This window comes from Ailuropoda melanoleuca, chromosome 2, assembly GCF_002007445.2.
Source record: "Ailuropoda melanoleuca isolate Jingjing chromosome 2, ASM200744v2, whole genome shotgun sequence".
NCBI classification, from domain to species: Eukaryota; Metazoa; Chordata; class Mammalia; order Carnivora; family Ursidae; genus Ailuropoda; species Ailuropoda melanoleuca.
Window position 1 is genome coordinate 79,393,039 of NC_048219.1, and position 26,830 is coordinate 79,419,868.

Genomic DNA, 26,830 nt, shown 5'->3' on the forward strand with positions numbered 1-26,830 from the left:
AAGATAAATTCCACAATTAAAATGAAATTACCAAAGTATTTTAAAGGTGGAGTATATGTTATATATTCTTCTATGATAAACATGTTCATTTTATGATCAGAAAAGGTTACTTTAATAGATATTTAAATCTGCAATTGTTTTTGACTCCCCTTTCAGCTTGACAGTTCGATGTACTTCAGTTCTGTAAGAATCTGAGCAATTACGCTCTGCCGAGCACTGAGGCTACAGAAATGAGAAAGACGTTCTGCCACCGAGCAGCTTACTGATATTGGCTTTCCATCACCTTCTCCATCTTCTATGCCTGTTTCATGTTAACAGAACCCAAGAGGTAGTAAGGGATACTATACCTAAGAGTGGTGGCCCCAGGAGGACAGGACAGCATTCCACAATGGTCACCAATCCCACGGCGCTGGAGAACCTCTGGGGTCCAATGAGGTCCATCAGTGTTTCAAACAACACCGAGCTAAACCACCCAAATGCAAATCCAAAGAATCCCGCATAGACACAAAACCCAATGTAGGTGGAGGATAAAGGTGCTAGCAGATGACACACTCCGTTCACAACAATAGAAGCCGCAAAATAATACTGAATTCGAGGTCTTATCCACTTGGTGTTGGCTATGAGTCCCATAGAAGGTCTGGCTATAATATCAACAAAAGACAGAATGGAAAGAAGGAAGGCAGACTTCTCACTAGAGTAATGTAGACTCTTGGCATAACTATTAAGAAAGACTAAAGGAGTAGCCATCCCAAAAGCCATTATCACATTCCCAGAGAGGTACAGTAGAAAGCCTCTGTGGGTAAACAGGGATAAGTCCATAACTTTGTTAACTGTTTGAAAAACTGATAGTTTCTCCTCTTTGGGGTTTCTGCCATTAAAGTCTCTATTTGCCTCACCTGCCCCCTTTTCTAAATCAGGTTTTCCAGGTTCCTGAAGGGCTTCTTTAGACCTATCTTTCCCCGCACTTGTTGGTGGGGGCCCTACTGGTCGCATCAGGCCTCCAGCTACACAGCAGTTTAGTAGGAGGCCCCCAAGAATTAGGAAGCTTCCTCTCCAGCCAAAGATACCAAAGAGAGCCTGATTGAGGGGGGCCAGAGTAGAGAGGAACACAGGGCTGCCTGCCATGGCCAGTCCATTTGCCAACGGTCGCCTCTTGTAGAAATAATTGCCAATCATGGTCAGAGCTGGATTCAAGTTGAAGGCAAGCCCAAGACCTGGGGAGGTGGGGGGAAGAATTACATACCATCATAAATGTCAGAAACGTATTTGTTATTAATCAACTAGACAAACTGAATGGCAAGAGGTCAAAATCATCATTATACCTAGTACATCATTAAGTGGGCTATTACCAAATACAGACGTAAAGTCTCTTTATGCAGCAAATACTAGATTTAAAATATAACATTAAAATAATTCTTTTTGCTTTAGCAACAATAACAATAATAAATTAGGCTCTTTTAATTTTAAAATTTTAGGTTTCCTGAAGAATAGGGAATTGAAAACAAAGAGGAGAGAGGATAAATCTTGTAAATTCAGAGAGCAAAACAGAAAAGGAGGGGCAGAGGGCAGGAAAAGAAGAAAGGGGGTGGGGAGAGAGAAAATAGGACAGTAAACACAACATAGTGAAGAAGCTAACACTACCTTAGTAAACCCATTAATTTAATGTAATTTCTATGAAAATATCAATGTATTCAATTTTTCAGATGAAGTACAATGACTGTAAAGTATACCCAGAGATGCGATGCCTGGATGGCTCAGTCATTGAAGTGTCCAACTCTTGATTTTGGCTCAAGTCATGATCTCAGGGTCATTAGATCAAGCCCCAGGTCCAGCTCCGCACTCAGTGGGGCGTCTGCTTGCGATTCTCTCCCACTTTTTCTTTGCCCCCTCCCTCCCACTCTCTCACACTCTCTTTAAAATAAATAAATATATCTTTAAAAAATAGCACTCAGAGAACAAATACATTAGAAATATTCAAAAAGTATAAATAATTGGTGGGACCAACACTAACAGATATAGAAATATTTTCTACAGCTACAGTAATGAGAACAGTGTGCACTTAGTCAAAAATGAAAAAACNGAGAACAAATACATTAGAAATATTCAAAAAGTATAAATAATTGGTGGGACCAACACTAACAGATATAGAAATATTTTCTACAGCTACAGTAATGAGAACAGTGTGCACTTAGAAAAAAATGAAAAAACTGATCAATAAAATTGGGAAAAAGTCCAGAAATAGGACCAAAAGATACGTTTAAATTAATAGGGAAAGAGTAGATTTTTTTTAAAAAGATTTTATTTATTTATTTGACAGAGAGACAGCCAGCAAGAGAGGGAACACAGCAGGGGAGTGGGAGAGGAAGAAGCAGGCTCTCAGCAGAGGAGTCCAATGTGGGACTCAATCCCCAAACGCCAGGATCACGCCCTGAGCTGAAGGCAGACGCTTAACGACTGCGCTACCCAGGCGCCCCTGAAAGAGTAGATTTTNCAATGTGGGACTCAATCCCCAAACGCCGGGATCACGCCCTGAGCTGAAGGCAGACGCTTAACGACTGCGCTACCCAGGCGCCCCTGAAAGAGTAGATTTTTTAATCAGTGGAGCTGAGACAAGTATCCCGATAACCTAAGTGGCCTCCCATTCTTACTCCCTTAGTTGGTAAACCAGATTAGAATGCTACCTGTTCAATCTCTCTCATGACTGCCACCCACTGCTTTTCACTCTGGGTTAGGAAGCACCATAATTTGGCCCTTACCTACTTTCCTACCCAAATTTCAGTGTATTCTCGTACGTGCTCAGCACAGTTGTTTCTCTAGATTTTCACAAACCTGGCTCCTACTTACCATTCAGATCTCAATTCAAGGTCACCAACTCTGAGAGGACTTCCCTTTAGGGACCATTAAATCCTTCTCCATCAAAATTCTCTGTTTCAAGTTTTTGCAAAACACTTATCACAAGCTGATATTTTTCTTATTTACTCATTTATTTGTTGGTCTGTTTATTGTCTGTTTCCCTCCACCTCAGAGCAGAAATCTTATCTATCATGTTGACTCAATCCCCACAGACCTTGGAACAGTCCCTGACATATGGTAGGGACAATATTTATTGAATGAATTAATAATGAACAGGCTGTATAACCAACTGGGAACAAATAAAGTTCTGTTCCTTCCTTATGTGATTCAAGTTTTTTTTTTGTTTTTTTGTTTTGTTTTGTTTTTTTATTCCACAGAGATAGAGACAGCCAGCGAGAGAGGGAACACAAGCAGGGGGAGTGGGAGAGGAAGAAGCAGGCTCATAGCGGAGGAGCCTGATGTGGGGCTCAATCCCATAACGCCGGGATCACGCCCTGAGCCGAAGGCAGACGCTTAACCGCTGTGCCACCCGGGCGCCCCTTTATGTGATTCAAATACTCTAGATGAATTACATTATTTAAATGTTTAAAATTTTAATTAATGTAGTAAAAGTACAGATCCAAAAAGAAAATACCTGTTATTAGCATTATCTCAGATCCTGCAGGTGGGACTGTACGTTCTTAGAACCTTTCTAAAAGGGTATTTGGCCAATCATATCAAAAACCTTTTCCCCCAGTAATTCCACTTCTCAAATTTGTCCTAAGGAAATTATCATGTTCACAAAGATATATAGAGAAGCACTATCCTACAAATAGTGTTTATTAATAGTGAAAAATGTAATCAATCTAAAGGTCTTTAAAGTTAGAGAGTGGTGAAATAAACTATGACACACTCATCCAATGGAAAAATAGTAGCTGCTACAGTATGTTTATTGAGACGGGGGGCTATACACGTTAGGTATTAGTAAGTGAAAAAGAACTGGTTACAAACATTATACTAAAAACACATATGTGGGGGCGCCTGGGTGGCACAGCGGTTAAGCGTCTGCCTTCGTCTCAGGGCGCGATCCCGGCGTTATGGGATCGAGCCCCACATCAGGCTCCCCCGCTATGAGCCTGCTTCTTCCTCTCCCACTCCCCGCTTGTGTTCCCTCTCTCGCTGGCTGTCTCTATCTCTGTCGAATAAATAAATAAAATCTTTAAAAAAAAAAAAACCACATATGTGTATGTATAAAAAATGTACGAGCATCAAAATATTAATGGTTTTCTCTGAATTGTAGGGCAATGGATGATCTATATCCTTTATCCTTAGCAGTTTCATTTCCCAAATTTAGCTATTAGAAAGGGAGAGAAGAGGTTTTGTCATGTGTGTCCTTAATCCTTTGAAAATGTATATGGCTTCTCTACCAAAAAATGCCTGCTTTGTATCTGATATTCTCTCTTACTCTTAATTTGAAACAATTTCTTCTTGGGTAGAAGGATAATGAGCGGGAATAGCTGATGACCACCATTTCAACAACTCGCCACACACTCTTTACTTGTGGCCACTATGTTTCTTAAATAAATAAATAAATATTTAAAAGAAGGAAGAAAAAAAAATAATAAAACCCTCTCTTTCAATAAAAAATAACCACCCCAAAGTGCTAGAACTTTCTTTAAAGACATGTTTCTCTGGGGGCGCCTGGGTGGCTCAGACAGTTAAGTGTCGCCTTCGGCTCAGGTCATGACCCTGGGGTCCTGGGATTGAGCTCTGTGTCGGGGCTCCCTGCTCAGCAGGGAGTCTGCTTTTCCCTTTGCCCCTCCCCTCTCATGTTCTCTCTCTCTCAAATAAATAAATAAAATCTTTAAAAAAAATAAATCCATGTTTCTCTGGTACTATGAAATTAACATATATATTACATCTTAAATATAGTGACCCAATAATTTTTCTAGCAAAGAATTTTCATTTTTCAAAACAACAGATGAATGCTACAAAGAGTGCACAAAAAAATTAATGCTTGAAAATACATCAGTAGCAACTCACCTCCAATGAATCCAATATACAAGTAAAGTTCCTGTACAGTGTTGGAGAAAGAAGCCGCAATCAAGCCACAGCCTGACAAGCAGCCACCAACAATCATGACAGGACGGCTACCATATTTATTCACCAGGATACTGCTGATAGGACCTAGGAGAGAACCAACAACTTACTAACAAAGAGGAGAAGCCCACCCCTCACATTCACGCCTGCGCAAGGCATTACTGACACGAAAGGATGCCGAGAGACATAAATACCCCACCCCACAAAATAAACAGATAAAACAGAAGACAGTGGTAAGAAATTTTGCTTTCTATTTTATTTCAGAGTCACAGGTTTGTGTAATGGGAAAAATACAGCGTCGATTGTACAATGTACCATGTCCATCTTCTGTATACCTAGAACATACTGGATGGATTTTCGCTGAAGTGTGGAAGACCTTGGCCTATCTCCTTCAAGGCAGATTAGGCTGCAAATCCCTGATGGTAAGTGTTCATAGGATTCTTCATGTAGATGTATCCTATGTATCTAGGATATTATCAACATATATGTAGCAAGTTTGCTCTGTTTTTAATTTTTTAGATGATCATCTGGAACAAAGGCACATGAACATGATCCAATATGTGAGAAAGTCTGATCAAACTTCTGACTTTAGAGCCTATTTTCAAATTAGCTGAAATGTACTTTGTTTCTCATAGAAAACGGCAACAAAACCAAAACAGAACTACAAAACAAGAATGCCTACCATCACCACTTTTCTTCAACATTATACGGGAGGTCCGAGGCAGTGCGATACGACAGGGGGGCAAGAAAGGTGTAAGGAAAGGAAGAAACCAAACTATCAGTATTTGCAAAAGATAAGTTTGTCTATCTTAAAATTTTGAAAAAAAAAATCTACCAGTAAACTATAGGAAGTAATAGAGGTTAGCAGGGATATATAATTAAGACACAAACATCAATTGACTTTCCATACACCAGCAACGAACACAAAACCAGTTTTAAAGAAAGTTACCCTTTATAATGATATTTGTTTTGCAATATAACTGACCTAACAGCGCATGGTTGATTGTAGCCTTTATTGTTGGAGGGAATGGAAAATATGACTCAAACCACATAGCATCAAAACCTAACATTTTAAATATCTTGCACATAAAGCCATCAAGAACAAAAACTATTTAATATGGAGCTTTTGTCTGCCTATTGAAAATTAAAAGAGCAGACCTTCTGGGTACTTACCTCCAGCATACATGACAGCAAACATAATAGAAGAGATCCACGACACTTCGCTGGTGCTGGCGTTAAATATTTCTTCAATTTCTTTGTAAAATACAGAAATAGATTTGCCAAACGCACAAGAGAAGCCAACGGATATAAAAGCTCCAACGACCACAGCCCACCCCCAGCCTCCATCTGGGGGGGTGGGTCTAACTGGACCTTCATTTGATGCTGACATTGTCCGTAACGATGAATTCCAAAATGCAGTTCAAATCCAAATCTCTAAAGGATATGAAATTAAAATAGTACATATCAAGTAGGTCAATATAAAGCACTTCCATAAAATCCCATATACTTATGTTATAAATAACTGAAACGCTTTTCAATGTTACTTGTACTCTGTGAACACAATGGAAAAAGTCCAAGAGTCATAGTATCACGCCAAATTTTTACAGGCTTAAAGTTGAAAACTCACCACTACTCGAACCGTACACCAAATCCTTTTCAATCCTTTCCAATAAATATACTGCTTCCTCAAATTTATAAACATACCTGTTCTAATAATAGAGATCAGTAATTTTCCACATTATCAAAGATAACTAAATAATTCATTTGACTTATCTGCATGCAAAACTCACAATGTACACACTATAAAAGTTTCACAATCTAGGACTTCCCTTATAATTTCTCTCCTTTCCCAAAATATATTCTCCAATACTCACCTGAGTTTTCTGTTCTCTAGAATTTATAGGCTAACTTAAAAAAGTCAGGAAGGACATACTAGTATCCCATAACTCACTAGACATATAGCAGTTTTCAAAAGAAAAGTTCTTTCCACTTTGGGGCTATTATGAATGATGCTGCTATGAAATTTTGTGTACAGGTTTTTGTGTGGACGAGTTTTCAATTCTTTTGGGTATATACTTAGTAGAAATGCTAGGTCTTATAGCAATTCTGTCTAACATTTTGAGAAACTGCTGAACTCTTTTGCAAAGTGGCTGCAGCATTTTACAACTCCACCAGCCATGTATGAAGATTCCAATTTTTCCACGTCGTCACCAACATTTGTTACGTCTCTTTATGATTTCTAACCATCCGAATATGTGTGAAGTGGTAACTCATCCTTCTTTTTTTATTTCTCTTATAACCACTGAGGCTGAGCATCTTTTTCACGTGTTGATTGGCCATCTGTATATCATCTTCAGATGTAGGTCTTTTGAGAAGTGTCTTCTTTGGAGATATGCCTATTCAAATTCTTCGCCTATTTTTTAAGTAGATTTTTCTTTTTTAAACCATGGGATGGTAAGAATTCTTTATATACAGTCATACCTCAAAGATATAGTAGGCTCAGCTCCAGACCACTGAAATAAAGCAAATACTGCAGCAAAGCAAGTTAAATGAATTTTGGTTTCACAGTGCCTATAAATGGTATGTTTACACTACAGTGTGGTCCATTAAGTGTGCAATACCATTATGTCTAAAAAGGCAATGTATACACCTTACCTTAAAAATATGTCATTGCTAGAAACTTGCTAACCATCATCTGAGCTTTCCGTGAGTTGTCATCTTTTTGCTGGTGGAGGGTCTTGCCTGGATGATGACTGAGCAGGGGGGTGGTTGTCGAAGGCTGGGGTGGCTCTGGAAACTTCTTCATATGAGACAACAGTGATGTTTGCCACATGGGTTGACTCTTCCTTTCATGAACAATTTGTCGCATGTGATGCTGTTTGACAGCATTTTATCTGCAATAGGAATTCTTTCAAAACTAGAGCAATCCTCTCAAACCCTGCTGCTGCTGTATGCACAGAGTTTATGTACTATTCTAACTCCTCCGTTGTCAGCTCAACAACCTTCACAGCATCCTCACCAGGAGTAGATTCCGTCTCAAGAAATCACTGTCTTGACTCATGCATCAGAAGCAGCTCCTCGCCATTCAAGGTTTACTGTGAGAGTGAAGCAATTCAGGTTCAGTCCCATCTTCAGGCTCCTCTTCTGATTCTAGTTCACTTGCTGTTTCCACCACACCTTCAGTTACTGCCTCCACTTAAGCCTCGAACCCCTCAAAGTCAGCCATGAGGGCTGAATTCACCTTTCTCCAAACTCCTCTTACTGTCGATATTGTGACCTCTTCCCATGAAGCACAAATGTTCTTAATGGCGTCGAGAATAGTGAATCCTGGGGCAGCCCAGTCAGCTAAGCGTCTGGCTCTTGGTTTAGGCTCAGGTCATGATCTCCAGATCCTGGGATCCGGCCCTGCATTGGGCTCTGCGCTCAGCTGGGAGTCTGCTTGAGATTCTCTCCCTCTGCCTCTGCCCCTCCCCCCACTACTGCATTTGCTCTCCCCCCCTCAAATAAATAAATAAATCTTTAAAAAAATAGAATAGTGAATCCTTTCCAGAAGTTTTTATATTTACTTTGCCCAGATCCATCAGAGGAATGACTATTTATGGCAGCTATTGCCTTATGAAATGTATGTCTTAAATGATAACCGCTGAAAGTTGAAATTACTCCTTGATCCATGGGCTGGAGAATGGATGCTTGTTAGCAGGCATGAAAATGACATTAAGCGTATAGTACATATCCATCAGAACTCTTTGGTGACAAGGTGTATGGTGAATGAGAGTAATATTTTGAAAGGAATCTTTTTTTTTTTTTTTAATGAGCAGCATGTCTCAACAGTGGACTTAAAATATTCAGTAAACCATGCTTTAAACAGATGTGCTGTCAGCCAGGCTTTGTTATGACATTTATAGAACACAGACAAGTAGGTTTAGCATAATTCGTAAGGGCTCTAGGATTCTCAGAATGGTCAGTGAGCACTGGCTCCCACTCAAAGTCAGCCTGCATCAGTTCCCACTGGGAGAGTCGGCCTGTCCTTTGAAGCTTTGAAGCCAGGCACTGACTTCTTCCCTCGAGTGACCAAAGACCTAGATAGCGCCTGTTTCCCGCAGAGTCACCTTCACTAACGATCTGAGCTAGAGCTTCTGGAGAGCTCGCTGCAGGTTCTCTATCAGCACTTGCAGCTCCATCGTGCATTTTTCTGTTACGGATACGGCTTCTCTCCTTAAACCTTATGAACCAAACTCTGCTAAGCTTCCAACTTTTCTTCTGCAGCTTCCTCACCTCTCTCAGCCTTCATGGAATTGACAAGAGTAGGAGCCTAGCTCTGGATTAGGCTTTGGCTTAAGGGGACGTTGTGGCTGGTTTGATCTCCCATCCAGATGACTACGACTTTCTCCATATCAGTAATAAGGCTGTTTCACTTTCTTATCATTTGTCCATTCACTGGAGTAGCACTTTTAATTTCCTTCAAGAACTTCTCCTTTATTCACAACTCAGCTGTTTGGAGCAAGAAGCCTAGCTTTTGGCCTGTTTTGGCTTTCAACATAACTTCCTCACTAAACTCAGTCATTTCTATCTTTTGATTTGAAGTGAGAGACGTGCAACTCTTCCTTTTACTTGAACAATTAAAGACCATTGTAAGGTTATTATCTGGCCTCATTGTAATATTGTTGTGTCTCAAGGAATAGGGAGGCTTGAGGAGGGAGAGAGAGGAGGGAGCCGCTGGTTGGTGGAGCTGTCATAACAGACACAACATTTATCGATTAAGTTCACTGTTCCCTATGGGAGTGGTTTGTGGCTCCCCAAAACAATTACTATAGTAACAACAGTGATTACTGATCATAGATCATCATAACAAATAGAATAATAATAAAGTTTAAAATATTGCGAGAATTATCAAAATGTGACACAGAAATGTGAAGTGAGCTAATGCAGTTGGAAAAAAAATGGCACCGATAGACTTGCTTGACTCAAGGCTGCCATAAACCTTCAATTTGAAAAAATATGCAATACATGCAAAGATCGATAAAGCGGAGCATAATAAAATGAGGTATACCTGTACTCTAGATGCAAGTTGCCTATCAGATAAATGAATTGCAAATATTTTTTCCCCACTCATTGCGTTCTTTTCACTTTCTTGGTGGAGACTCTTAAAGCAAACTTTTTTTTTTTTTTTTAATGTGACAGAGATAGACAGCCAGCGAGAGAGGGAACACAGCAGGGGAGTGGGAGAGGAAGAAGCAGGCTCGCAGTGGAGGAGCCCGATGCGGGACTCGATCCCGGAACGCCCAGATCACGCCCTGAGCCGAAGGCAGACGCCCAACGACTGCGCCACCCAGGCGCCCCTAAAGCAAACATTTTGATGAAGTCCCGATTTATTTTCTCTTTTGTTGCTTGTGCTTTTGGTGTCATATCTAAGAGACCATTGCCTAATCCAAGGTCACAGAGATTTACTCCTAAATCTCTTAGTTTTCTTCTAAGAGATTTATAGTTGTAGCTCTTACATTTAGGTCTGATCCATTTGAGTTAATATCTGTATGGGGGGGTAGGGATTTTATTGAGGTAGGGGTCTGAATTCATTTTCTCGCATAAGGATATCCAGTTATCCCAGCACAATTTATTGAAAAGACTATTATTTCCCCATTGGATGGTCTTGGCACCCTTCCTGAAAATCAGTTGACCACTGAGGTATGGGTTTATTTCTGGACTCTTCATTCTATGCCATTGATCTGTATATCTAGCCTTCTGGCAGTTAGTACCGCTAAGTCTTAAATACTATAGCTTTATACTAAGTTTTGAAATGAAGAACTATGAGTCCTCTACTTTTCTTCTTTTCCAAGGTAGTTTTAATGATTGAGTCCTTGCATTTCTTTTTTTTTTTTTAAAGATTTTATTTATTTATTCAACAGAGATAGAGACAGCCAGCGAGAGAGGGAACACAAGCAGGGGGAGTGGGAGAGGAAGAAGCAGGCTCATAGCGGAGGAGCCTGATGTGGGGCTCGATCCCGTAACGCCGGGATCACGCCCTGAGCCGAAGGCTGACGCTTAACCGCTGTGCCACCCAGGCGCCCTGAGTCCTTGCATTTCTATATAAATTTTAGGATCTGTTGTCAATTTCTGAAAAAAAAAAAGTAGCTGAGATTTTGAGAACTGTGTTGAATCCGTAGATGGATTTGGAGAATAATGCCATCTTAACAATATTACGTCTCCTGGTCCAGAACACAGGAAGATTTTCCATTTATTTAGGACTTCTTTCAGCAGTGTTTTGTAGATTTCATTGTACATGTCTTGAACCTCCTTGTTTAAATTTATTACTGAATATTTTATTATTTTTGATGCTATTGTAAATTAAATTGTTTTCTTAATTTTACTTTTGGATTTTTCATAGGTAGTGTATTGTAATATAATTGGTTTTTGTATATTAATCTTGCACCTTGCAAACTTGTTTAACTCATTTATTACTTCTAATACTTATGTTTTTAAGATCAAGCCATCTATGGGGTGCCTAGGTGGCTCAGTTGGTTAAGTGTCTGCTTTTGGCTCTGGTCATGATCCCAGGGTCCTGGGATCGAGTCCCACATCAAACTCCCTGCTCAGTGGAAAGCCTACTTTTTCCTCTCCCTTTGCCCCATGTCTTATTTCTGACCTTGGAAAATTTTAGTAGTTCACCATGATGATGTTAGCTATAGTTTTTCGTTGATGCCCTTTATTAAGCTTGGGGAGTTTCATTCTATTTCTAATTGTTGAGTGGTTTATCGTGAAAGGCTGTTGTATTATATCAAATGCATTGTTATAAGTCTATTAAGATGATTATGTGGTTTTTGGTCTTTATTCCATTAATGTGGTTTGGCATATTGACTGATTTTCGTATGTTGAACAACATATGAATTCCCACATTCCTGAGATAAAATCTCAGCTTGTCATGGTACATAACTCATTTTATGTGTTGTTGGATTCAGTTTCCTCATATTTGTTGAGAATTTTTACATCTATATTAGTAAAGGATAGTGGTTTGTAGTTTTCTTTTCTTGTGATATCTTTGATTTGGTGTCAGGGTAATACTAGCTTCAAAGAACAAGTTGGAAGTGTTCCCTCCTCTACTATTTTCTGAAAGAGCTTGTAAAGGATTAGTGTTAGTTCTTTAAATGTTTCATAGAATCTACTAGTGAGGCCATTTGGGCTTTGAATTTTCTTTGTGGGTTTTGTGTTTTTTTCCCTATGACTACTTCAATCTCTTTAATTATAAAAGATATATTCAGATTTACTTGAGTCGCTTCGGTAGTTTTTCTTTCTAGAAATTTGTTAATTTCATTTTAAGTTTTCTAATTTGTTAGCATATTCATAGTACTTCCTTCCAATCCTTTTTATTTCTGTAAGGTCAGTAAAGATATACAAAGAGTTTAGCCAACTAGGAACAGTCCGCACAAGACTGCCCTCATTTTTAACAACTATCGTAAATTTAGTGGGGAAGAGGTGGAAGTGTTTCTAAAAGCACTCTCAGGTTTGATAATTTAATGGAAGGACTCAACAGAACTCACTAAAAGCTATTATATTCATGACTTATTACAGGGAAAGGACACAGGATAAAATTAGCCATAGGAAGAGATGCGTGGGGGCAGACTCTGGGAGAGATCCAAAGGCAGAGCTTCTGATCATCTCTTCCTTGGTCATGGATGGTATTAACTCTTCCTAGACACAGCGTGTGACAATAAAGTATTACCAACCAAGGAAGCTCACCCAAATCTTTAGTGTCCAGACTTTTCAATGGGGCTTGGTCACATATTACTCACACAGCTGAACTTAAGTCTCCCATTCTTCCCATAGGGTGGGCTAATTTCTTTAGTCTCTAGTTCCTTTGAAGGTTGGAAATGATACAATATGGCCAAAGGCCCCAGGCAAACAATGAATCCCCTATTAGGCAGGACTTTTCAGAGGCCTAGAGATCAAATGCAGTTGCCAAGGGCAAAGGCCCAATCTCTCTACTGGTGAGGTTAATTCTTCATCATACATAATGTGCCCTCTTTCATTTCTGGTTTTAGTAATTTGAGTCTTCTCATTCTTTTTTTCCTTGGTAGTTTAGCTAAAAGTTTATCAATTTTTTTGATCTTTTCAAAGAATCATCTTTTGGTTTCATTGATTTTCTCTGTTGTTTTTGTACTTTCTAGTTCATTTATTTATTTTCTAACTTTATTATTTCCTTTATTCTGTTTGCTTTGCATTTAGTTTATTTTTTTCAAGTTCCTTAAGGTAAAAGGTTAAGTTATTAATTTGAGATTTTTTTCTTTTTTGTTTATAGAGAGGGGGAGAGGTGCAGAAAGAAAAGGAGAGAGAATCTTTTTTTGTTTTTAAAGATTTTATTTATTTATTTGAGAGAGAGAGAGCATAAGCCGGGAGGCGGGGGAGGGGGGGAAGGGGCAGAGGGAGAGAGAGAAGCAGACTCCCTGCTGAGCAGGGGCCTGCTGAGGTGTTCGATCCCAGGATCCTGAGATCATGCATGAGCTGAACCCAGGGCAGACACTAACTGCCTGAGCCACCCAGGCACCCCAAGAGAGAGAATCTTTTTTAAAATTTTTTTTTTTTTTTAAGATTTTATTTATTTATTTGACAGAGATAGAGACAGCCAGCGAGAGAGGGAACACAAGCAGGGGGAGTGGGAGAGGAAGAAGCAGGCTCATAGCAGAGGAGCCTGATGTGGGGCTCGATCCCGTAACGCCGGGATCACGCCCTGAGCCGAAGGCAGACGCTTAACCGCTGTGCCACCCAGGCGCCCCCCAAGAGAGAGAATCTTAAGCAAGCCCCACGCCCAGTACAGAGTCTGACTAGGGGCCCAATCCCACAACCCTGAGATCTTGACCTGAGCCAAAATTGTTGGATCTCAACTGACTGAGCCACCCAGGTGCCCTGAGATATTTTTCTTTTTAAACATGGACATATTCAGCTATAAATTTCCCTCTAAGTACTGTTTTAGCTGTATCCCAGAAGTTTTGGCATTTTGTGTTTTTGTTTTCTTTCATTTCAATGTGTTTCATAATTTCTCTTATGATTTCTTCTTTGAACCACTGGTTGTTTAGGAATGTGTTAATTTCCACATATTTGTTCATTTCCCCAATTTTTTTCAATTGTTGAGTTCTAATTTCATTTCATTGTGGTCAGAGAACACACTGGAGTCCTTTTAAATTTATTGAGACATGTTTGTGGCCTAATATATTGCTCTATCCTGGAAAAGATTCCAGGAATACTTCAGGGTATATTCTGCTGTTGTTGGGTGAAGTGTTCTATGAATTTTTTTTGGTTTACTCATAATGTTGCTCAAGTCTTCTGTATCCTTCTTGATTTTTCTATGTAATTGTTCTCTTAACACCGTGTTGAATCTCCAACTATTATTATTGAGTTGTCTATTTTTCCCTTTAATTCCATCAGTTTTTGCTTCATGTATTTTGGGGCTTTCTCATTAGATTTATATATATTTACAGTTGTTATGTCTTTCTGATGGATTGACACTTTTATCATGTTTAAAATGTGGTTCTTTGTGTCTTGTAACAATTTTTGACTTAAAACCTATTTTGCCTGATATTCTCATAGCTATTCTTGGTTTCCTTCGGTTACTATTTGCATGGCATATCTTTTTTTCTCATCTATTTATTTTTTTAAGATTTTATTTATTTATTTATTTGAGAGAGAGAGGGTGAGAAAGAGAGACAGTATAAGCAGAGGAAAGGGGCAAAACGAGAGGGAGAAGCAGACTCCTTGCTGAGCAGGGAGCCTGACACAGGGCTCAATCCCAGGACCCTGAGATCATGACCTGAGCCAAAGGCAGACACTTAACTGACTGAGCCACCCAGGCACCCCTCATCTGTTTGCTTTAAACCAGTCTATGTCTTTGAATCTAAAGTGTATATCTTGTAACATACAGTCAGATCATTTAAAAACATAAAAAATTCTGCCCATTTACAATTTGCACCAAAAATAATAAAATATCTAGGAATATCAAGGAATTAACCAAGGAAGTGAAAGACCTGTACTCTGAAAACTATAAGACATTGATGAAAGAAATTAAAGATGACAGAAACAAATGGAAAGATATTCCATACTCATGGATTGGGAGAATATTGTTAAAATGTCTATACCTCCCAAAGCAATCCACAGATCTAATGCAATCCTTATCAAAACATCAACAACATTTTTCACAGAACTAGAACAAATAATCCTAAAATTTGTATGGAACCACAAAAGACCCCAAAATACTCAGAGCAATCTCAAAAAAAAAAAAAAACAAAAAAAACCCCACAAAGCTGGAGGTATCACAATCCCAGATTTCAAGTTGTATTACCAGACTGTAGTAATCAAAACAGTATGAAACAGCCACAGATCAATGCAACAGATTAGAAAGCCCAGAAAAAACCCATGATTATATGGCCAATTAATCTACAATGAAGGAGGAAAGAATATCCAAAAGGGAAAAGACAGTCTCTTCAACAAATGGTGCTGGGAAAGCTGGACAGCTACATGTGAAAGAATAAAACTGGATGACTTTCTTACACCATACACCAAAATAAACTCAAAATGGGTTAAGGACCTAATGTGAGACCTGAAACCATAAAAATACTAGAAGAGAGCACAGGCAGTAATTTCTCTGACATCGGCCATAGCAACATTTTTTTAGATGTCTCCTAAGACAAGAGAAACAAAAGCAAAAATAAACTATAAGGACTACATCAGAATAAAAAGCTTCTGCACAGCAAAGGAAACAATCAACAAAACAAAAAGACAACCTACTGAATGGGAGAAGATATTTGCAAGTGACATGTTTAATAAAGGGTTAATATCCAAAATGTATAAAGAACTTACACAACTCAACACCAAAAAACCAAATAATCCAATTGAAAAATGGGCAGAAGACATGAACAGACATTTCTCCAAAGAAGACAGTTGATGTAATTACTGATAAAATAAGATTTAAGTCTGCCATTTTCCTGTTTTCCCTATGTCTAATGTCTTTGTTTCTCTATTCCTCTATCACAATCTTCTTTTGTGTCAAATAGATATTTTTAGTGTGCCCCTTTAGTTATCTTGTTTACTTCACCATATTTTTGCTATTCTCTTAGTGGTTGTCCTGTGGATTGCAATTAAGATTTTTTTTTTTAGGATTTGTGTGTGTGTGTGAGAGAGAGAGAGAGAAAGAGCACATGCAGAGGGGAGGGACAGAGGGAGAGGGAGAGACAGAATCCCAAGCAGATTCCCTGCTGAGCACAGAGCCCTTCGCTGAGCTCAATCCTGTGATCCATGAGATCATGACCTGAGCAAAATCAAGAGTTGGATGCTTAACCGACTGTGCCACTCAGGCGCCCTGCAATTAATATCTTAATCTAAAACAATCTAGTGTGGATTAATACCAACTTAATTGCAATAGCGTACACAAATTGTGCTCCTATACACCCCTCCATGTTTACAGTATGCCTGCTACACTAATTACATCTTTATACATTATAAGCCCATAAACAGTTTTATGATTATTACTTTATATTTTGTCTTTCAAATCAGGTAGAAGAAAAAGTTACAAATAAAAAGTACATTTATACTGTCTTTTAGATTTACCTATGTAGTTACCTTTACCACTGGTCTGTATTTCTTCATGTGGATTTGAGTTACTGTCTAGTGTCCTTTCAACGCAACCTGAAGGACACCTTTTGGTATTTTTTGTAGTGCAGGATGCCAGGCAATGAATTCTCTCAGTTTTTGTTTCTCTGGGAATATTTTACCCTTTTCTTCATTTTGAAGGATCGTTTTAGTGGATGTAGAATTCTTGGTTGACAGTCTCTTTCTTTCAGCACTTTGAATATTCCATCACACTGTCTTCTGGTTTCCATGGTTTTTCTTTTTCTTTCTTTTTTTTTTTTAAGAGAGAGAGAGAACATGAGCACGAGTGGGGGAGGGGCAAAGGGAGAGGGAGAGAGAGAATCCCAAGCAAACTCTGCACTGAGCATGGAGCCTAACTCAGGGCTTGATCCCATGACCCTGAGATCATGACCTGAACTGAAATCAAGAGTCAAATGACAGCCCCTCAGACGCCCCTGGCTTCCGTGGTTTGTAATAAAAAACTAGCTGTTAGGGGCACCTGGGTAGCTCAGACGTTTAAGTATCTGATGATCCCAGGGTCTTGGGATCGAGCCCTGTGTCAGGCTCCCTGCTCAGCTCCCTCTCCTTTTGCTGCCCCCCACCCTGGCTTATGTGCGCCCTCTCTCTCAAATAAAAATAAAAATCTTTAAAAAAAACAAAAAACTAGCTGTTAATCTTATTGAGAATCATTTGTGATGAGTTGCTTCTCTCTTGCTACTTTCAAAATTCTTTGTCTTTGACTTTTGGAAGATTGTAATGTGTCTCTTTGTGGATCTCTGAGTTTCTTCTACTTAGAGTTTGTGGAGCTTCTTGGATGTGTAGATTGTTTTTCATCAAATTTGCAGAATGATTGGCCATTATTTCTTCAAGCGTTTTTTTCTGCCCGCTTCTCTCCTTTTCTTCTGAGGTTCCTATTATGCATATGTTTGTACACCTGATGTTCCATAAGTCCCTAGGGTTCTACTCATTGTTCTTCATTCTCTTTTCTTTTTTTTCTTTGACTTGATAATCTCAATTGACCTATGTTTAAGTTCACTGAATCTTTCTTCTTCCAGCTCAAGTCAGCTTATGGGGCCCTCTCATAAGTATTTCATTCAGTTATTGTACTTTTCAGCTCCAAACTTCTGTCTGGTTCTTTTTTATAATGACTCTTTTTTGATTGATAGTCTCTATTTGATAAGACATTGTTCTCATACTTTGTTTCAGTTCTTTGACATGGTTTTCTGTAATTACTGGAACATATTCATAATAGCTAATTTAAAGAGTTTGTCTGGTAAGTCCAACATCTGGCCTTCTTCAGGGATAGTTTCTATTGAATGATTTTCTTCCTGTGTATAGACCATACTTCCTGTATCTTTTGCGTCTCATATTTTCATTGTTGTTCTTGATAACTAGACATTTTATATAATATATGTGGCACCTCTGGGAACCAGATTCCTTCCCTCCCCAGGGTTAGTGTAATTGCTGTTTGTGGTTTGTGTTAATGCTGTTACTGCCTTTTGTTTAATGACTTCCTGAACAAAGTCTGTGAACTTCGTAGTTGTTGGGCTTTTGTTTTTTGTTTTGTTATATGTGGCCACCGAAATCTCTGTTCAGTTTAGCTTAGTGGTAAGTCAACGACTGGACAAAGACTTCCTAAAATGCCTTGAATCAGGATATCACCTAGGCATCACCAAAGGGCATTATGTGTGTGATGGGACATATTTTCAACTCTCTAGTAGACAGCTTACACCTCTGCCTTAGTCTTCGGTTCCTGCTTATGCTGAGCTTCAAGTCAGGCAGTGGTGGGAAATTCAGGCCTTCTTGAGCATGGGTACAGGTTTGCACATGTACATGACCTTCTAGAGTCCCAGGATTATGTCAGAGCTTTTCAAAATCTCCTATGGACATCTTATTTCCAAGACTTTCCTTTTAAGTGTTTGGTCAGCTTTTCGTTTGCCCCAGTTGTTTTTCCAACTCTGGTAGATGAGATGTTAAATAATTGCCTCTGATTGTTTTCAACAAATGTGCTGGGGAAAAGGCTGTTCACACTGAGCCAACTCTGAATAGGGTTAAAGATAAGCCCTCTGATTGGGGGTTAACAAGGAATGCCAGATATGTTAAATAATGACAATTCTCTAAGAATGGGGCTTTCTAGAGGGTTCCAAACCCATTCTGTTCCACTAGGGGCTACTAGGCTGCTGGTATTCGTGGTTACTGTGATTGTGAAGTTATTTGTTTAATCATTTTACAGAATTGGGAAGGGGAAGATAGGAATAGGTCATGTTTAAACACCACAAATATTGCTGTTCTTAGGTTCAGCTATTTTCTTGTATACATTTTCTTTGGTTTATTATAAGTCTTTGGTTAATTTTGGGTCTTAAAAGTTGATTTTAGTAATTTTTGCTAGGGTCCTCATTGCTTTTATGAAGGAGTTGATTTTCAGAGGGCCTCACTCCATCATTCCAGAAGTACCACCACAACTGATTTTTGAATGTTGATCTTTAATTTGAAGAATTTACATTTTAGTATTTTTAATAGCTAACTAATTTATTCTTTAAGGTTTTCTACATTGACAATCATATTACCTGGGATTTTTTTTTCAAGATTTATTTATTTGTGTGGCGCCTGGGTGGCGCAGTCATTAAGCATCTGCCTTTGGCTCAGGGCGTGATCCCGGTGTTCTGGGATCGAGCCCCACATCAGGCTCCTCCACTGGGAGCCTGCTTCTTCCTCTCCCACTCCCCCTGCTTGTGTTCCCTCTCTCGCTGGCTGTCAAATAAATAAAATCTTTAAAAAAAATTATTTGAGAGAGAGTGAGAGTGAGAGAGTTGGGGGAGGGGCAGATGGAGAGGGAAAGAGAATCTTAAGCAGGCTTCCTGCCGAGCGCAGTGCCCGACTTGGGGCTTGATCTCACGACCCCAAGATCATGACCTGAGCCACAATCAAGAGTCAGACACCAAACTCACTAAGCCACCCAGGTGCCCCTTACCTGGGATTATTTAGTTTGGTTTCCTCCTAATTCTCACACCTTTTTCCCCTACCTTATTGTATTGGGTTCACTATCCATTATAATACTAGATAAAAACGGTAATGTTGGTGTATTAGTTTACTAAGGCTGTCATAATAAAATACCATAGACTAAGTGGCTTAAACAACAGAAATTTATTTTCTTACAATTCTGGAGGCTAGAAGTCCAAGATCAAGTGTTAGCAGGTTTGGTTTCTTCTGAGGCCTCTGTCCTTGGTTTGTAGATGGCTACCTTATTACTAACTGTTCACATTGTTATCTGTGTGTGCAAGGTCTGGTGTCTCTCTCTCTCTCTTTTTTTTTTTAAGATTTTACTTGATGGGGCGCCTGGGTGGCACAGCGGTTAAGCGTCTGCCTTCGGCTCAGGGCGTGATCCTGGCGTTATGGGATCGAGCCCCACATCAGGCTCTTCCGCTATGAGCCCGCTTCTTCCTCCCCCTCCCCCTGCTTGTGTTCCCTCTCTCGCTGGCTGTCTCTATCTCTGTCAAATAAATAAATAAAAATTAAAAAAAAAAAAAAAGATTTTACTTGAGAGAGTGAGAGCGAGCACATGAGTGGGGGGAGGAGCAAAGGGAGATGGAGAAGCAGGCTCCATGCTCAGCAGGGATCATGACCTGAGTCAGAATCAGACGCTTAAACGACTGAGCCACCCAGGCACCCCTCTCTCCTCTTTATAAGGATACTGGTCACGTTGGATTAGGGCCTACTCATATAATATCATTTTACCTTAATTAAGTCTCTCTGGATTTTCTTTTCTCACAGGCCATTTACTTCTTCTCAGCTTGATTCAATGACTCCATTTCTTCTGCTTACTTTATATTAATTAGGTTGGCAAGTGACCAAATACATAATCCAATCTGACTTTAACAAAAATAAAATGCTTAAGGCTCATGTAACCAGGAAGTTAAGATAGGCGTTCAGACTTTGGCACAGCCTGCTCCAAGGACCAAATGACGTGGTCAGCATTATTTCCCTCTCTGTAGTTCTTTCTTCTACGTTGTTTCCATTCTTAGACCCTCAACTCATTGAGGCAAGAACACTGTCAGGCCTACACACCCCACAACAATCCTAGCTTTTTTCCAGGCAACAGAATTCCCAGAATGTTCACTCTAGCAACATAATTAGCTTCAAGAAAGGCTTGTTTCAATCAGGGCTAATCACTGTGGAAGCCTTGGCTGCCTGGATCTAATTCACATACCTACTTCTGAAGCCTGGGGTCCAGTCACAGAATAGAAAGAATGGAAAGCCAGTTTTTAAGGCCCTCTATAATTTTCCTTACTTTATTTCCTTTGTCCCCCCTGGCTCATATCACTCCAGCCACACTGGCTTTCTTACTATCTTTAAGGATGTCAAGCATGCTTGCTCTTTAGGGTTTCTAGATTTATTCTTATCCCTGCCTATTATTTTCTTAACATAGGTATTTCAATTAAGTCTTTGTTTAGTATTGCATCCTATAATATCCTTTGCTGGGGTCTTTTTAGACAGCTACTGAATCAATTTTCTTTCACAACTACAGTCTTTTATAAGATTCACATTTGATGTGAGGCAGAAAAAAAGCAAGCAAAATACTGAATGATATAAAGTCCTAATTTATACCATTCTGTGTTCTCTTAACCTAACATCCTAAATTTACTTTGAAGGGAACTGGGTGTATGTACAAGTATCTCCCAAGTCTGTGCTCTTCAACTGTTTTGTCCCAAAAAGAACTTTGGAAAATACATACCCTTTATACCTTGACTACTAAAATGTATAATAGTTGCAAGTTTATAGTTCCTGGCATATTGTACATTGTGTTATATATGCTTTAAATATATCATTGTCAAAACACTTGGCACTTTATGGAAAATGGCCACTCTATAATCTAACTGGCCAGTCCTTATCATCAGAAAAGATCTGACCTTATCGAGTTCAAAACAGTGAATTAATAAACACTCCTATTACAATCTACTCTCTTTCAAGTTCTAAGATTGATAGAAGAGAGAGAAGGTAGAAGTTTGTGTCTGGGTGAAATATGGTCCTGCTTCATTCAGTATTTCTCTCTCTGGGGCTATGCAGCCTGGCTTTTTCTCTTTTGTTTGGATTGCTCCCCAAAGATTTTTATACCCTGGGGCAGTGCACCAGAGTAAGGACTGGGATGAGTGAGGTAGGAGGGAATCTGTGTAAAGGAGAGGGAATCTGTGTAAAGATCAATTGGTAAAGAAGTCCTGAGGCATCCATTCTCATCTGGGTAGAGATCATTTTAAATTCCGGATACAGATGAAACCGAATTTACAAAATAATCCCATAAAACTACACTACCATTTGAAACTAGAGATTACCTGTCCTAGAGCATTTCACCTACCTATGCCAGAGGTAGGATTACGAAAATATTCCCAAGTCAGGGGCACCTGGGTGGCTCAGTCCGTTGAGTGTCTGACTCTTGGTTTCGGCTCAGGTTATGATGTCAGGGTCATGAAATTAAACCCTGCATCTGGCTCTGCACTCAGCAGGAGTCTACTTGAGATTCTCTCTCTCCCTCTCCCTTCTTCTGCTCCTATTCCTGCTCTCTTTCTCTAATAAATAATCTTTAAAAAAAAATGTCCAAGTCAAGGTTTTCTAAAATTTCCATTTGAATTACAGAAATTGTAACATCTCAGTTCAAAGGAAACAATCTGGGTTCTAAGACAACGTTAAATAGAAATGCTCCAGGGCATGAATTTTACAAGATTTCCTCTGAATTAAGACTCAAAAAAACCAAAGTTAATTCATCTCAGAATATTTATACTTAAATTTTTATTTTTTTAAAAGATTTTATTTTTACGCAATCTCTACATCCAACAAAGGGCAGAAACTTACAACCCTGAGATCAAGAGTCACATGCTCTACTGACTGAGCCAGCCAGGCACCATGAATATTTATGCTTAAATTTACATACCCAATCACAATAAAGCTGCTTGATACATTTGGGTTCACTTGGAATAGCTAATAGAATACATGCTGGATGTGATTAAACTTTGAGCTTCCTTGCCAATTACGAAGTCTCACCATTTGTTTTTTAAAAGTCACAGTTTTTGGTCACTAAGAACTGATTCATCACAGTCTTAATAGTAACCTTGTCTTGTATTAAAAATTTTATTCCAGTGTCATAATTATATTTAAGTGTCTTAAAACAGATTCAGAGAGAAAAGGTGAACAAATTTGAGGATCCGAAAGCAAAATGATGGATTAAAAAAATTCACAACCCAGACATGAACTCAACACAATTCTGCCAAATTAACAAATCCCTGTATTTGTTATTTGAATTTACTTTGGCATGATTTCTAAATACAGACACCCCCCCCTTTTTTTCCCTACATTTTCAAAAGGACACCAGGCTCTGAATATTGAAAAAAGGGAAGGTAGAGACTGTGTCCTTCAGTCTTTTACAGTATACAGGAGAGTTTTGCTTAGAATTCCAGATTACAAACTAGAATGCAATTTATAAATACTATTTTCTGCAGCAATCCAAAGTAGACTCTACAAGTAAAAACCTAAATATACTATTTTAATTAATACAAACTAATTTTATGCCAGGATTTGAAACAGAAATGTACTGGCTCTTTTTTTTTTTAATAAGATTTATTTTTTTTAGAGAGAGAGAGAGAGAGGGTACATACAAGCTGGGGGAGGGGAAGAGGGAAAGAGAGAATCTCAAGCAAACTCCTTGCTGAGCATGGAGCCCAATGCAGGGCTTGATCTTACAACCCTGAGATCATGACCTAAGATGAAATCAAGAGTTGGACACCCAACCATCTGAGCTACCCAGGTGCCCCTGTACTGGCTCTTTTAAAATAACAAATATGTAGTTAGGGGTATGGTCATCTGCGTTACTCCTTTTAAACAGAATGCTAGTACACCACTGCTAGCATCCACTTCACACAGTTCTTTTGAGGCCAAATTGAGAAAATGCATCACAAAGAGGAAGCCAGCAAAGAAAGTTGTTTTTCTTTTCTGGAAAAAAAGAAAAAACAACAGTACTCACAGAAAGATTCAGCACTATAATTAGCTTCATAGTTTTTAAAAATAGTTTTATAGTTTATAGTTCTATGAAAAAAAGGAATCATAGGTTTTGGTAACTAAAGACCATAGACTAAAATTTTAAAGTTTTATTCATCACTCTGAAAGTTCTCATCCCAAAATGAGACCCTTAAATTTGTCTCCTTCTAGTTTTTTGTACGCGTCCTTATTATTCCATGACTGAGTCTGAGCGTCACTATTAGTGCTACATCTGAGCCCATTACTTCAAAGAAGGAATGTAGTTATTTTCTTTTTGTAGAGGACCTAAGAATCCACCAAACACTAATAAACTGAGTATTGGTGGTCCCTGGGTGGCTGAGTCCGTTAAACATCTGCCTTTGGCTCAGGTCATGATTCTGGAGTTCTGGGATCGAGTCCTGAGTTGGGCTCCATGCTCAGCGGGGAGTCTGCTTCTCCCTCTACCCTCTGACCCTCCCCCTGCCATGCGCTGGCTCCCGTGCTCTCTCGCAAATGAATACATTTTTTAAAAATGTCAATAAGGAAATTTTGTTACCTCAAAATACAACTACAGATTAAACTTAAGAGTTTTAAAATGCTGACAACATAAGCCATAAAATACACTGTCATTGAGATAAAAATCGCTTCCTTTAAAGTACGCTTAAAATAATTTCAACAATCTATTTCACTTTCTTAAAAAACCAACTGTAAATTGTTAATCTGCTCCCCCACCATATTCTGTTTTCTACATCATAAACTACAGACATCACCATGTTGCAATCACAACAGAGGGAGGTAAACATATACATTTCTAACTTGCAGGTAGAGCAGCCCAAATCTGAAGGTCAAGGACTCCCAACAGCTTATTGCAATTGACTGGACAAAGGCCTGCATATTAGAGTGGTTCACTCCAGACAATATTTGGGGCTAATTTAACAAGTATAACTGGATTCACAAGAAAAAAGTACTCCCTGGGTCATAGTAATTACCCAAAAAGTTGCTAAAGACATATTCCCTTCAACTATGTGCTATAGGAACTACAAAGACAGTTACTACTTTAAGGAAACTTACAATAAGGAGAAAGGAAGCAAAAATACAACTAGCGTAAAGGTTCACATAATACAAAAATTACAATGGAGAACAGGATGGGTAGGATTTGAGAAGACAAGAGAATTTCTATGGGCAGAGCAAAGTCACAGAGAACAGGGGAGAATTCAGTCTGTCAGGATAAATTACAGGAACAACTAGGGATGTCTGACTGGCTTAGTCAGCAGAGCGTGTGACTCTTAGGGTGGTGAGTTCAAACCCCACTTTGGGTGTGGAGCTAACTTAAAAAAGAAGAAAAAAAAAGACGCCCAAATAAAGATTTTAAAGATGAGAAGGTTAAAGGGGCACCTGGGTGGCTCCGGTCATGATCCCGGGGTCCTGGACCTGAGCCCCCCCCCCATTCTCTGCCCTTTCTTCCCGCTCATGCTCACTCTCTCAAATGAGTAAAATCTTGGGAAAAAAAAAAAAAAAGATTAGAAGGTTAAAGGTGGCATGCCACAACGCCAAAAATGAAAAACTCCTTCCCAAATCACCTGCCGCAGAGCCACAATCTGGCCAAAAGGGTCCTGAGGCAGGAGGTCATCCCCATTTGGTTTTACAGCCGAGGTCATTTTTCTTCCAGAACAAAAGCATCCCCGGTTGAGATGAAGCGATTTCCCCCATGTCACCACTACCTCCTCGTCTCCCCAGCCGGTGGCCGGCTCACCTGTCCGAATCGCCGGCTCCCGGTTCGGCCCGGACCCCCCTCCCCCGAGACCCAGGTCTGCGACCCCCCACGTCTCCCTCCCACCCGCCAGGGCGCCAGGGACACCGCGCACTCCGCGCCCAGCGCCGCCGCCGGCCGTTACCCGACTAACCGTTATGCGCGGCTCGCGCCGCCGAGCGTGTGCGTGACGCGGCTGCGCGAGGCGGAGCTCCCCCTCGGCCGCACGCGGCTCCCACGCGGTGGGAGCGCTCCGCACAGTGTGCGCGGGGTGGGCGCCGCTGCCTTATACTCTGGCCGGCCGGAGCTTGCGCGCGGGGCGGAGCCGGCCCGCCCGCCGCCCCCTTCCCCCAAGTACGAGCCGTCACCTGTCTGGCCCCACTGGGCGGGGGAGGGAGGGGGCGCCGACCCCCTGCCGGGCCAGGAGTACCCCGCATGCTCGCCGTGACGTCCACGCGTGCGGGGGCATCGGCGCCGGCCTCCCCCTCCAGTGTCTGGCAGAGAAAAGGGAAAAGCTGCCAAGGACGGATGGGGCGTACCCCCCCCCGCCTCACCCTCCCCCGGGGGCCCTGACTCAGATCCTCCTGCTCGGTGTTAAACCCAGAAGTCGGGAAAGAAGAGCAGGAGGAGGGTGGCGACTGGTCCCTAGGGAGGCGTATATGTTGGAAACAGAGAAATGAGAATGCAGAGGCCAAGTTTTCGTGGACCCCCGAATGTTCGGGACAGTATATAATTGGAGCTAGCGGACTGAGTATGTGCTAAGTACTTCTTCACCTGAAGCCTCGTGACCCTGTGCATGGGTACTGCATTTTACAAATAAAGCACCTGAGGCTCAGAGAGATTAAGCAATTTTCCACAGGTCACGCAGCTAGCAGCAGCCAGCCTTGGAAGTCAGACGCCAGAGCCTGATTTTGTTGTAAGGGCCATTGATGTCTCCAGCAAGTCCAGAGACCAAACCATATCAGTTAAAGTCATTTTAAATAATGTTGACTTTTAAGAAATACCAAAAAGGTATAAATCAAGGCCCCTGCTTTCCAAGGAATTGCAGTTTCTTTGAGGAGGCCGAGGTACATAAGAGCCAACATTTGTTGAGCGTTCGCTGCATTCTGGGACCTTGTCCAACCCCTCCACTCCCACCCCCTACCACACACACTTAATTCTCAATCCTATAAGTAGGCCTTAAGATTTTGTTTTGCAAATGAAGAAACAGACCAGGGAGTGGCGTTTGGGGGATCTGGTCCTGAGAGGTCCCAAGTGCTTTGCTCTCACCCACCCTTCCTCAGTTTTCAGTAACAGTTCCAAGTGGTAGTAGAAGACAGTGCAGAATCTACCGCCAGGAACTGCTTAGGAGCAATAATTGTTTTTGCCTTTGATAAATGCAGAGAAGGAAATATCTTCAGGTCATCGTGGTGGCCAGGACTTGAACACTGGTGCTTTAAGGATGGTTAGGGTGGCAGCAGCATTCAGGGTTGACTGCAGACAGTTGAGTTAGGGAGACAGTGTGGGAGACTCTGGTTCAGGAGTGAATTTATAATG

General features: G+C 40.3%; 1 protein-coding gene across 1 annotated transcript in view; it reads right to left on the reverse strand.

Annotated features, from left to right (window-relative positions):
• Positions 1-6: 6 nt before the first annotated feature.
• Positions 7-26,830, reverse strand: part of LOC100483673 (monocarboxylate transporter 4) — a 75,230-nt gene continuing 48,406 nt past the window's right edge. The window contains exons 3-8 of the mRNA XM_034641722.1: positions 25,663-25,788; positions 6,106-6,366; positions 5,615-5,627; positions 4,876-5,019; positions 897-1,214; positions 7-641 (exon numbers count right to left, since the gene is read on the reverse strand). Of these exons, the coding sequence (XP_034497613.1) occupies positions 307-641; positions 897-1,214; positions 4,876-5,019; positions 5,615-5,627; positions 6,106-6,366; positions 25,663-25,788 (1,197 nt within the window). The 3' untranslated portion in view covers positions 7-306. The remainder of the gene's footprint in view (positions 642-896; positions 1,215-4,875; positions 5,020-5,614; positions 5,628-6,105; positions 6,367-25,662; positions 25,789-26,830) is intronic.